The sequence below is a fragment of the Grus americana genome, unplaced genomic scaffold (genome assembly GCF_028858705.1).
Source record: "Grus americana isolate bGruAme1 unplaced genomic scaffold, bGruAme1.mat scaffold_159, whole genome shotgun sequence".
Classification (NCBI taxonomy): Eukaryota; Metazoa; Chordata; class Aves; order Gruiformes; family Gruidae; genus Grus; species Grus americana.
Window position 1 is genome coordinate 1 of NW_026561471.1, and position 12,467 is coordinate 12,467.

General features: G+C 42.7%; 1 protein-coding gene across 1 annotated transcript in view; it reads right to left on the bottom strand.

The window, feature by feature from the left end:
- Positions 1 to 242: 242 nt before the first annotated feature.
- LOC129200461 (netrin receptor UNC5C-like) overlaps positions 243 to 12,467 on the bottom strand; it is a gene marked incomplete at its 3' end in the record, with an annotated part of 36,475 nt that continues 24,250 nt past the window's right edge. The window contains exons 6-9 of the mRNA XM_054811797.1: positions 6,227 to 6,283; positions 4,766 to 4,957; positions 3,163 to 3,507; positions 243 to 330 (exon numbers count right to left, since the gene is read on the bottom strand). Of these exons, the coding sequence (XP_054667772.1) occupies positions 243 to 330; positions 3,163 to 3,507; positions 4,766 to 4,957; positions 6,227 to 6,283 (682 nt within the window). The remainder of the gene's footprint in view (positions 331 to 3,162; positions 3,508 to 4,765; positions 4,958 to 6,226; positions 6,284 to 12,467) is intronic.

Consider the following 12,467-nt stretch of genomic DNA (forward strand, 5'->3'; position numbering starts at 1 on the left):
CTGGCTATGATTCAGCACCCCTCAAGCTTGAGGCCTTGCTGCAGAGTGCAATACTGTTGGTTAAAAGCAAAAGTCTGAGCTGGTTTTGTGGCAAAGCTTTTCCTTGGCTTTGCTCGCATTTAGCTCCAAGTCAGCATTTTAGCTTCAATGCAGTTGACTTTGCATAAGCTTATTACCACAGGTCTTTAGTTACTACATTTTCCCCTCCGTTAATGCACACGCAAATAAAGGCAGTCTTTTACCTCATGTTCTCCTTCCTGTGAACTGTCACATACATTTCTAGACTCTCCCTTGTGGAACGGCCCCGCGCTGGGATCAGCAAGCTTACTCCTGCAGAACAGAAGAGACACAAAAGATAAAATGGAGAAAAAAAAAAAAGGCAAGTGGGCAGGTGAAGGGGACAGGAGAGGCAGAAGATGAAGCCTGCGATGCCAGATTTCAACCCAACCTCACCAGCCAACTCTACATGACCTCAGCAACTCTTGAGAAAAAGTATTTACTGCAACCCTGGTGTCTCCAGCGGTCAGCCGGTCTGTTTCTTATTCCCCTTGTGCGTTGGCACTGAAGTACAGGACTGGAGAAGATGATTTTCTTCCCTTTGATTTTATTTAAAGAGCAGACAGATGGTTATGCTGCTGCTTACCTTGTGAAATGATGGAAAAACAAACGACTCTGACTAAAATTTCCAATAGCTGTAACGGGACATCTCTCCCTAGGCAATTCTTACTTAATTATAATCGGGAAAGAAAGGCAGTGGAGCACTGTCCCAGGAAGCAACAAGAACTAGTTGTTTCCTAAAAGATGGCTTCTGCGGCTGGCATCCTGTCTTTTAACGCACTCAGCTACTAATTAGACTACCAGGGAGACAAAATTGGGCTTCTTGGTATTTTGAATGTGCTTCGTCCTGTAAAGTGGCTCAAAATTTGGGTATCCAACCTTGAAAAAAAAGTGGGCAAATATGCTTAGTGCCCTTTTCAGTGGTGATTAGCTGCACACTTGATTACAAAACACTGTTCTTACATTACTGCCATTTCAGAAATGTCCTGTCGTTACACGGCAAACACGGCACATGAACCAGCTATTTCACTCTGCTGGACACGTCTCAGCCAGCTGTCTTTGCAGATGTGGATTAGCTGGGAATCAGTGGCAAGGATTTTAATACCGTTACTACTACAGAGCTGAAACAAACCTACAGGCAGATTATTTACATATATGCATATGCACAAGACAGGCTTTATAGAAACCTTGCATGGCCCTATCTCTTTTCTTGAGCATACGCGGTTTGGTTACACGGGAGACCTCCCGTGTGTTGGTGTACAGGGGCTCAGTCCCATACCTGGCTTTGAAGGGGAGGGATTAGCTAGGAAAGCATTTTCCATGAACGCCTTCCGACACTTGTTTCTTTACAGGCCTGTTACAGACTCACCTGTGCATGTTCTCAGCTGTAACAGGGCAGGTGTAGCATAAATGAAGGGCTTTCATCATATCACTAGGAGGATATACTAATGTCCAGAAGCTGCATAGAGGCATGCACAGTAGCAGTAGGCAGACTGATACATTTTACAAAACATTTTAATCATTTTGAAGGGATTACGGCAGTAAATATTTTTTTTTTCTTTACAAATTGCTATTAATGTATGTGAATTAAATGTGACTAACAGACTTTGCTGACAATGTGCACCATGATGGCATAAGAAACCTGAGTAATAATATCTACCTTCAGCTGCTACTCAGGAAGTGTGAAATCCAGGATTGTATAGCATGAATTTTCAACATTGCTCAGCAGCCAGCACCACATTTGTTTAAGTAGTTCAGCTTTCACTCAGGCTCTTAATAGCTATTTTTGCCTCCTGTTAATAGCTATTTTTGTCTCCTGTTCAGAGAGGAGGGCTATCACTCACCGACCACTTCTGGCTGCTTCCTGGGCAGTGTGGGGCTGCATCCTGGAAGGACCAAACCACCTAGGTCCTGGGCCACCTAGGCGTTTGGCTTTCTCCATAACATCAACAAACAACAAAAGATTCAGCAAAGGAGCAGGAGACAAGGGTAGGCATTATCTCCTCGGTCAGGCCACTGTGCTGTAAAACGGCCAAGAGCTGACCACAACATGTAAAGGAGGAAGGCAGAAATGCTGTAAAACCCTGAGCTATCATGTCAGGTAGTTGTGAGCTGTGGTCTCACATGTACTGTGGTCCTACCTGGACTCAGAGCTCCAGAGAAACCAGGCAGGGGAACTCCTGACCACTGTGTAGCCTGCATATCCCCCATGTGTTTTACGCATTTGATTCAACCCTACTTTAGATGTTAATGTTGCTCTTCGTTAGCATGCCAAACCCATGGGAACATCTAGGTGCTGAACTTCCTTTGAACGTCAACACTTCATTTAGGAACCAAACAGCAGTATGGCTCTCCTAAAGAATCCGGCTGCCAGAGCTGAGCTCTCCCAAGGCTGCCCAGGAGCTCCTGGGATGCTCTGAAACTACCTCCTGGTGCCTGGGTGGTCTGAAGGGGGCCCAGCAGCCTGGCCTCGTACCCTGTGAGAAAGGCTGAGCAGCACTTTGCAATTACTTCAATGGTCAGTCCCTCTCTTTCCTAGCTGTAAAAGAAGCCAACAATACATATAATGAGGACAGAAATATGGAAAAGACACTCCTGGGCCTTATTTTCCTTGGGTATGTAATGTGTGCAGGAAAAAAAAACCTTCCAAAAATTAGTATTCTGCTGTCCTACTTCAATACCACACAGTCTGCAATGAATTGGAAGTGGAACAACTGATTTGTTTTTTAATTAATTTGTCCTTTTTATGTGTGATGACAAGACTGAGCCTTTCTGGCTTGGAGTCTCTTTTCTAGAACTGCATGAAAAAAAAGGTCAAGGATGCTGAATCACACTTCACACAGGGAAGCTCTGAAGCCTCACACGTCTCAGAAAGTGGCTAAGAGCCCTGTGATATTCTGTTTAAAAGGTGGCCAGGACATTGGGAAAAGAATATTTAAGTACCTTGGTAGACCTGAATGGGGGGGAAAAACCCATCTGTTTGTTCTGAACAAAGATAAGGCAGTGTCCCAGGAGTGACCCTGCTTTTTCCTGCATAAAAGGAAGCTAACTGCACTTAAACCTACAAAATAACTGCACCTTTAAGCCAACACGGCTAGCACTTACCTGAATTGGGAATTACTAGGTGACCTCCTAAGGAGTTGAAGGTCCCAAATGCGGTGCACGATGGGTCTGTTTGCCGAGCAAGGCTCTGGTTCTTCATGTTCAGGGTCTCGTTCTCCAGCAGAGACTGCGTAATCTGCGGGGACAGCTTGGAGGAGAAATCAGAGAGGTCATCCTGGGGTGTGACTGCGCCGGAGGTGTTATAAACCTTGATCTTCAGGTTGGGCAGTGGGTCCAGGATTGGAGAATTGGTCATTGGGATTTTATCAGAGACATCATGCAAGGCATAAACAGGACCCCTGTACATGGCTGCAGCAGAAGTGAGGTCTGGTGGCACTGCCAGGAGGTCTGCATTGGAGGTAAGAAAGAAGAACTGTATTACTTCTCTATTCTGATGACTTTCTTCTGGGTAACAATTTGGGTTTGCATTCTGCATTTTGCTTTTTGCCTTTTGTACCAATGGTTAAGATACGCAAAGTTCTTGCAGACTGACCTTCATCTCCTTTTCCATGCATCACTCCAGCAAACTCCCAGGACTTGTACTGCCCCAGTTGCTATGGAATCTAATTGTCATAAAAAATTACAACATGTTTCTGCTCTGAAGACTTTTCACTGGGATCATTCTTCCAGATTGCACTCGGCTTTCCAGTATGATGTGCTTAGCGCCAGGGCAAGATGTTTTCCTTACTCAGTAGGCCTAGTTTATAGACTAATACCCCCTCCCTAAACGCTAAGTGACAATCATTAACCAATTTATCTAATTGGCTTAATGACAGCATTCCTGAAATAACAAACAGAACAAACCTATGAAGTCATCATGCCCACGACTCCCTGCAGTGGGGGATTAGTACCTGCATTACACTTTTTGTAGTTTTGTTTTAAAAGGATCTCCAGCAAAGAAAATTACACTTCTGATCATCCACATGACAACTCTCTTGTCATCTTAACTCTTATTTGGATTTATTCTTCTTGCACACATATTGGGGAAAAAAGAGGAACTCCTCAGCCTAAATATGGATCTTGAAAAAGCCAGCACTACTTTTAGAGTGTTTTTTTTCTGGCCAATGAAGTGTGGAAATAATCAAGCTGTTATGCACCAGTGATAAAAATGCTCATTATTAAATGATGTTCTACCGCAACTTCTTCTTCTACATTGTCTATTGAAAGTACAGTACTTCTTAAACTACTATTTATGCCTGTGGAGACAGGGCACAGTAAAAAAGGCTATTAGTGAAACAAAGGGGAGGAAGATGTGATAGAATTATTGTACTGTAATATCACTCCTCTGATGAATTCTGCCTCCGATGTTTCTGTCAGAGCTTTGCCTTTGATTTAAATTTGATCTGGACCTGTATTTTCCTAAATGTCTATGTTTCACTCTCGCATTCAAGCTCTCTCTTCAGAAGTTAAATTGCTCTATGCTCTTGCGCACATCTGAAAAATGCCAACATGAGTCTTGAGCGCTTGACCATCAGAAAGAAATGGATGTAATCTTTCTCCCTTTTATGAAACGCCAACAAGCATCCAGCAGATATCATTCATGCAGCCCAAGAGACCTTATAGCATCTCCCAGAACTGGTCAACATGGAGTGAAACGACAACTAACCTTGCCTTGCAGCCTTGATGTTAACAGGCTGAAATCCCCCATTTAACGCTGAGGAGTCGATAATATCTGACTCAAAGTCACGGTGGTTCTTGCGATAGACAAACAGGGCCACGACCACGGAAATAGCCAGGCACACGATCACGGCTATGACGATCCCGACGTAGAGAGCAACGTCATCTGAGTCAGGAGCAGCTAGAGGGAGAGAGGCCAGGAACCTTGAAGAAATGTGCTCCACACAGGTACTTTCAAGAAAACACATTCTTATTACTCTCGTTTCCTGCAGATATTTACTACCTTTTTTATAGGTTAATTTAAAATCCATTTCCAAAGCTATATAACAGGTCTATGCCCTTTTGATGGAAAACGATCTTTGATTTGTCTCTAACTTGCGTTCTAACTCCTTCCCTATCTACTCGTTCATCTATCTAGTACCCAGGCTGTGAACTACTAAGCATAACACATGTTGTAGACTTAGTCTCATGAAGCAAATTCACCCTATGAAATAAAATAGTATGTCTTAGTGACATAGTGTCATAATATTGGTATTTAGTGGTTCATCTAATAACAAAAAACATGCTGTGGGTTTTTAAACTTCAGAAACACATATGTATTTGGATAAAAGCTGAAGCAAGCACAATAAATAATGTGGTAATTTACCAAAAGGAAACCAGATTTATTAGAGCCATCTTGTGAGAAAATGGCTATGATATTTCTACTAGCTGCTTATGCTGTATCTTCAGCACTAATTTCAGGCTAATCTCTAGAATCATTATCCACTAGACATTTTTATTCCAAAAGGTCTGAATCTATGATCAAAATTTGATGTACTTCTATACAGTGAAGAATCCCAGTTTTAGAGATAGGGTAATGAAAAAAGTGCAAAAACAAATCAAGACTTTTTTAGTACCTCATTTTCATTAGTTTGAAACATGTGAAATCATTATTTTTTTTTTTTTTTGCTCCCCGCCTTCTAGCCATTTAAGCCAGGCTGCCCTCCAGCCATGGAGGTGAGAGCTGGCAGATGCTGAAAGGGACTGATCGATCTCTGTAAGCTCCTAGCTATCAGACCTTCAACGTACCAGCCACGAAACATCACATTTTTTTCCTCAGCAGTTCAGGAAGCAGATCGCTGAGTTCCAGCCCAAAGAGAAGTTACCCCTCCACCACATTTCTTCCATTTGCTAAGGAAATTTTAATGAGAAGAGGGTTTGTTCTCTCCAGTTTCTGTCTCTGAGGCAGCATCTTCTCCCACTTTCCTCATGCATAAGGGCCGTTACCATTCTGTGTCAACCCGCCGACAGCGAAACACTGTGACGGCTGTCAAGCAAGCAGCGTGCCACTCACTCTGCCGAATAGGTCCCTCTTTGCCTAGTCACACAGAGCTGGCATAGCTGTAAAGCTTGACCCAAGGAACAGCATCAAATTAGCATCCAGGAATGTAAAATCAAACATCAAACTTACAAGAAAATCCATATTCATTCTGCGTTCTCTGTTCAGTTGAAATAGGATAAATGAAACCTTAAAAAGAAAGAAATTAAACAAAAATGGGAACAAAATCAAATTAATGAGGAGAACAAAAAAGGGAAGCATGAAAAATGGTTTAATTAAAAAAAAAAAGGAAAAGAAACTGATGGCACTTTAAAATTCTGATACAGCACAGAATTATGATTTTGCATCCCCTGTCTCCTCCAGAGCCTTACTAAGAATTAATAAGCAGGCAGATTGAATTTCTAAGCCAAAATCGGTCTCGAGTCACTAACTTTGGAGTGCTTAAAGTCTTTCTTTTATTGAGCATAAACTCTAATGGATCTAATTTATTTCAGACATCAAGGGTCATTAGCATATGGAAAGTATTTTTTCCCTATCCCTGCCATATGCTTTAATTCCCAGGACATGTTTGGTGAGGCTCTAAACAGTTTTTTTATTTAATTATAGTAGCTTGCTGTTGATCTAATAGAGCTAAAGGAGACCTGTCGTCACTGGTCAGAGGTTAAATACCCATTCGTGGAGCAGAGTCCATGCACAAAGCCCTCTCTCTCTGTATTTCCCTGGAATTATTTTATCCTGTCTTTAATATATGTTCAATAGCAATTCCTCAGGGAGCAAAGAATTTGTCAGCAAACGGGAAACTGAGTGGCTTCTCCTCGAAATTATTACAAAATCAATAAGGCCCTTGGGGTCATAACATTATTTATTTGAAATGTTTGCAAGCACCGTATATCGACAAAATCATAACGCGATTTACAGCTGTATTTTGGAATGGATAAATAAGAGAGATAATTTCCTTTGTCTTTTCTTTCTGCAGCTCCCACAGCACGGCACACTGGAAGTGCTTAGTTCGCACATGAGTCCTGTGAACTCGCTAAGCCTCTCCCAGCTGCTTTCCATCCATATGGGAAACGAGTGAAATGCTCCAAGTCCCGTCCTGCTGCAAAGGTAAATGGCAAATCCAAAGTAAGAGGGGGAGTCGCTGTCAGGGATGGGATTAGAGTAGGTGTAAGCCAGAAGGTACCTCTCCTCCATCACCTTCCCTTCAGTGCTTTTGAAGGGAATTTCACCCTCTCTCCTTGGATCACACCGCAAGGAGCTCACACAGCCGGGGACTCCCTGCAGGTGAAACGAAATGGAAAATGCACTCCTGCCTAATGCACAGGGCCACATTACAGGCAGACCAGAGTGATAATCCCCAGCTCCCAAAAATGCTGAGTTTGGGTGCTCAGCATCTGTTGTGCTTTACATATCCTACTCTGATCTGACTGTTAATAAATTAAATTAATGTTCCCCAAGTTCAGTCAGCTTTCCCACGATAGTAATTGGTGAGTGATCTCCCTGTCCTTATCTTGACCCACGAGCCTTTCATCATATTTTCTCTCCCCTGTGTAGCTGAGGGCAGTGACAGAGCAGCTTTGGTGGGCACCTGGCCTCCAGCCAGGGTCAACCCACAACATCACAGCAAGAAGAGCTGCTGTTTGATGATGATGATGGTTTTTTTCCCGAAGCATCATGGGGCAGACTGTATCGCCTGTAATATCTATTTAAAACTATTTCACAGTAATGATTCCAGCCTTATAATTACTTCTAGAAATATTCTTACATTCATTTATTTAGTTCTTTGAGGCAAGTTCACCTATGTGTGCTCTCAACACGCATACTCAATCTTTTCTAATAACTGCTTCCTACTTCTACTAGTGTTCTCCAGATATTGGCCATAAAAAGTCAGGCAAGCAACTTCTGGGGGCTTGAGTGAGTGCTCAGCAAGTCTGGGCATGAATTTACAGTACCCTAGTTACTCCCCACTTACTCCCCAGATGAATGCAGAGGCCCATATTTAGTCAACCTCAATTTCAGCTATAGCCTTATGCCCAATATTTCCTTTGGCAAGATGTCTCTGGAGACCAAGAGGCAGCCAGCAGGAAATATGAGGCACAAGGACAAGGTGGAATTTAAGCTGGTTGCATCTCCATATGCCTTTTTGCCTCATACTCAGTTCCACTAGGAAAGCTGAGGATGTCTCGCTGCACTTCATGTGCCCCAGCATGTTCTTGGGGGAGCCAGCACGGGACAACACGAGTGTCCCGTCTCTGCATCACCCACGGAGCTCGAGCTCACCCGCGCAGAGCCGGATCTCTCCCTACGTTGCATTTCAGCTGGCAAGTTTTGCATTCAAGGTTGTGCGCTGTTCCTGCCACATCTGAAGTGATGTAGCAACTGCCATGCAACGGGCACACAGGACTGGATTAGCTGTGATGTTGTTGAAAGCATTCTCTCCTCCCGGGAAAATGGAAATCTAATTTCAAGTCTTTTCAGCAAAATAAACAAGTGTGGTCCTCAAATACTCTAGAATAAATTTACCTCATTGCAACCTCTTCACAGACCCTGTTTGTCACAAATACTTATTTGCATCTTACACAAGTTTGCATAGATTCTCTGACCGATAACCGTGGAGAGCATCCTTGCAGCTACATAAGAGCGACACCAATTTCTTCAAGAAAAATTGTTTGTGTATGTATCCAAAGGCACGTCTATTGAAACGGGAGGATGAGGCGAGGATACTCTGTGCTGCTTCCATTAGCCTCGCAAACCAACGTGCTTAGTAAAGTGAGCTTGATTTTTGTCTCCCGTGTGTGCTCTGAACTGAACCAAGCACCCAACTCCAGAAAACTGTTTCCATGCAAACATAGCCTGGCTTGCACAAGTGTCTGCGAGGACACATTTTCAGCCTGAAAAACAATTTTTTGCTGAGGGCCAAGAGTAACAGCTGACCAACCTGGCTGTAGATGGACAGGTGGCCACTCGTGCTGGATGTAAAGTCCTTGTTGAGGTGACAGCACTACACGAGCTATGCTGTGGTGGTCACACGACCCTGTTTGCTCCCCATATGTGGGCAGGCTTCCCTGGCTGAAGCTAGCACAGACCTTACCTTGGGTTGATTGTCAGTATCCCAGCCACGCTGGCAACCCCAGCCGTCCAGTGGTCAAACACCAGCTCCATTTGCACTTGCAAATTAAGCACGTTTGTCGGAGATCACTCAAACATGGCAACTACAGACGCCTTCTGCCATTTGGGCAGGACTTTTTAGAATAAAACTACTTTTCAACACTTCTTTGTTGTGAAAGTGCTCTTCCAAAAGGGAGCGGGCACTGCAGTGGCAGCGGTAAGGGAAGGCTTGCGGCCATGTGCTGGTGGTGGTGGCTGGGCAGGAGGTAGGGTTATTGCCATGCGGCCAGCACAAGAGCACAGGTATTGCTTTAGAAAGTTGGCTTTCACACTGGTCCCTCTGACTACCCCTTCAAACAATGAGAAAGGACATTTTCATCAGATAATGATGCAAACCTGCTGGGATTAGTAACTGAAATAATGAAGAATGACTTCCCTCCTCTCTTCAAAGTAACTGCAGTGAAAAGAGATCTTTTTCTTGTGTTGGTTTTCTTTTTTTCCCCCTCCTTGTATCAACAGTGCTGCTTTGGCAAGTACCTGAGGGACTTCTACCACGATCATCAAAATTTTTAACGAGGGTGAATTTAGAAAGGTGCTGGTGGGTTTGACTCTGGGAAGGCTGCTGAGGCTGCTGACTCACACTCGGAGCAGCTGGTTTCACAGTGAGCTACTTGCTTTGAGAAAAGTAATTTAAGCTTCTTCCTACAGCTTGTTAGGAAAAGTACAGTTTCAAAGGGGCTTTTGATGTTTTGTTGTGTAACTTACTGCTGGATGAGTAAAATAGTAATAATCATACTTTAGCCCCTTCTGTTTGAGGCTCTCAGAGGCTTACCAAAAGTGGGTATTTATTTCCCTCATTTTACAAGTACCTCACCCTATGTCATACCCGGAGAATCAGTGGGAGGCTTGGGTTAACACACAGAAATTGCACCACTGTAATTGCATGGTAAATGCATTCACTAAAAAGTCTTTAATTAAGTTGATGTTTCTCCATGCATTCTACTTTATATTCAACTTTGGGCTTGTAAATACATTTTTTGTCCCTGTGGAAGTGTTTCTATTAAGTGTTAAAGATGGGCTTTTTTTAACAAAAGTAATTACACTGACACAAATTCTTTGTACCAATGCAGATGTATCATTATAAAGGTGCGTTATGTAGGCATTGCCTATTCTTTTTCTATAAAGCATGTGAAGAGCAATTTAAGCACCTTTATAATGATGTAACACACTGGGAAAAGTGAAGAAGGGTGAACAAATGTCAGATTGTAAAGATAGAAAGATAAACCAGCCCAACGTTGGTATATAGAAAAGACTTCAGCAGGCTTTTTACCAATGCATTTTAACTGAATTGATCACAGTCACATCAGTCACACTTGTACTGATTTGGGGAATTGTGTCCATTTAACTAAATAGATTTTGAAGCTCATTTAATTAGTTTGGTGCAGTTAGTGAAGGCAGATGATCCTCAAACGCTGGAAGTCCAGCCTGAGCATTCTGGTCTCACATGCTTTGCTCTGACCTTCTGGAAATACATTTGTGCCAGAGACCACAGGAAACTCAACGGTGGGTTTCTGTGGCTGAATGGCCTTCAGGCGTTAGCTTTGACAAATAGGCAGGATGACCTTTTTTACAGCATGAATTCATCTGCTGCTACATTCCTTGGGAGGAGCAGATAAACCTTCTGCCGAGTTGGGGAAAAATGAAGCATTTGGGAATGGAAGACTCTCAGACCTACAAAAGATAACTGTGCAGAGATTATGGCACTGACTCCCTGGAGATGGAAATTGAGAAGAGTGTCACCAAATAGTCACCAAAACAACTTTTCTAAGCTCTCTTTTTTCCACTGGGGAAGAATCTACCTGCCAGCATATTCATGTGCATGTGTACACACACACACACACACAGTGCTCAGACTGGGAACTTAGGATCATGACCTAAAATCCTGTGTTTGATTTTACCTAGAAAGCCCTGGGAATATACTGCCTTGGCCTGTGAACTGGCATATTTTAAAGACAACTTTTATCCCTGTGATACAAAGCACTAGGTTACGGATTCATGCAGAGGGAACTTTGTAACTGGCTCCCTTTTTTGTCCTTAATAGATTTTTGCTAGCTTTCTAGTCATGCTGAATTTGTATTAATGGATATCAATTTTAGAGTGAATTGATCAGATTATGAAAATATTTTACTCTGTTGCTTGCAGAAAATAAAATACTCGCATAACAGAGAAAGAAAAATTCCCAGTTCTCCATCTGTGTTTTCCCCAGCTACTCTCTCTCTTCCCAGTAACTAGGTAAGATGGCAGAGTAGCTGAAGGTGATCTTTCTGAGCACTTATTCACTAGGGCTTATACAGTTTGGGTCATATTTACAAAAATATTTACAATTATCCTGCAAGGAAATTGCTTTATACCATTAGCTGCTGAGGTCACGGTTAATGATACGTATTTTGAGACTGTATCAAGGTCAGTGAGAGTTGGAGACATTCACTTTCATTTATAAAGTGAAGACTGCATAAAGCACACTGCAACTGCTTGTTTCTTTAACGCGTCGTATTTTAATCTGGCACCACTTGCTTCTAATCTATAAACACTCTCTACCTTCTATGCAGCAGTTTCAAAAGGAGCTAAGGTCACGTAATTATGGGGCCCTTTTGAAAGCCTAGCCACACGACATGTCTCAATAACATCCTGTTGCAATGAACTCAACAGGTTGAACATAATATGTTGGAACAGCACTTTTCCCCTTTTTGGCTCCAAAGTCAATGCCCTTAAATTGCCTGTAAGAAAAGAAGAGGGCACGCATTCAACTGCTGGCTTGCTTTCTCTCCTTTGAAGGATTTATCCAGTGCAGCAATACTGAAGTAGGAATAAGCTCTTGCTGGCAACAGGCTCTTAACCACAGAGCTATGATGGACAGATGAACAGAGACTAATTCTCACGTGTCAATGCCTAAAATGTGAAGGAAGCAGTTCTCAGATGATTTAAAGTACGTATGGGGTGCATACATTGTGACATGAGAGTTTACTGGAACAACCCTTTGTTTCTCTGCGATACAGACATGTCAGATGAGTTCCAGTATTTAGTAATTCAAAGCCAGCAAGCTAGTAATTTTTCCCACAGCAGTCCCAAACAATATGCACTCAATTGCTCTGTTCTTAATTCCCATGATGAGGTCTTTTTTCAGCATTAATTCAGTTATCTTCCTCTTTCCCCAGCTCCAGTGGCTCAGAATTTTCTTTAAAATCTTTGGGTTTGGCTGAAATTT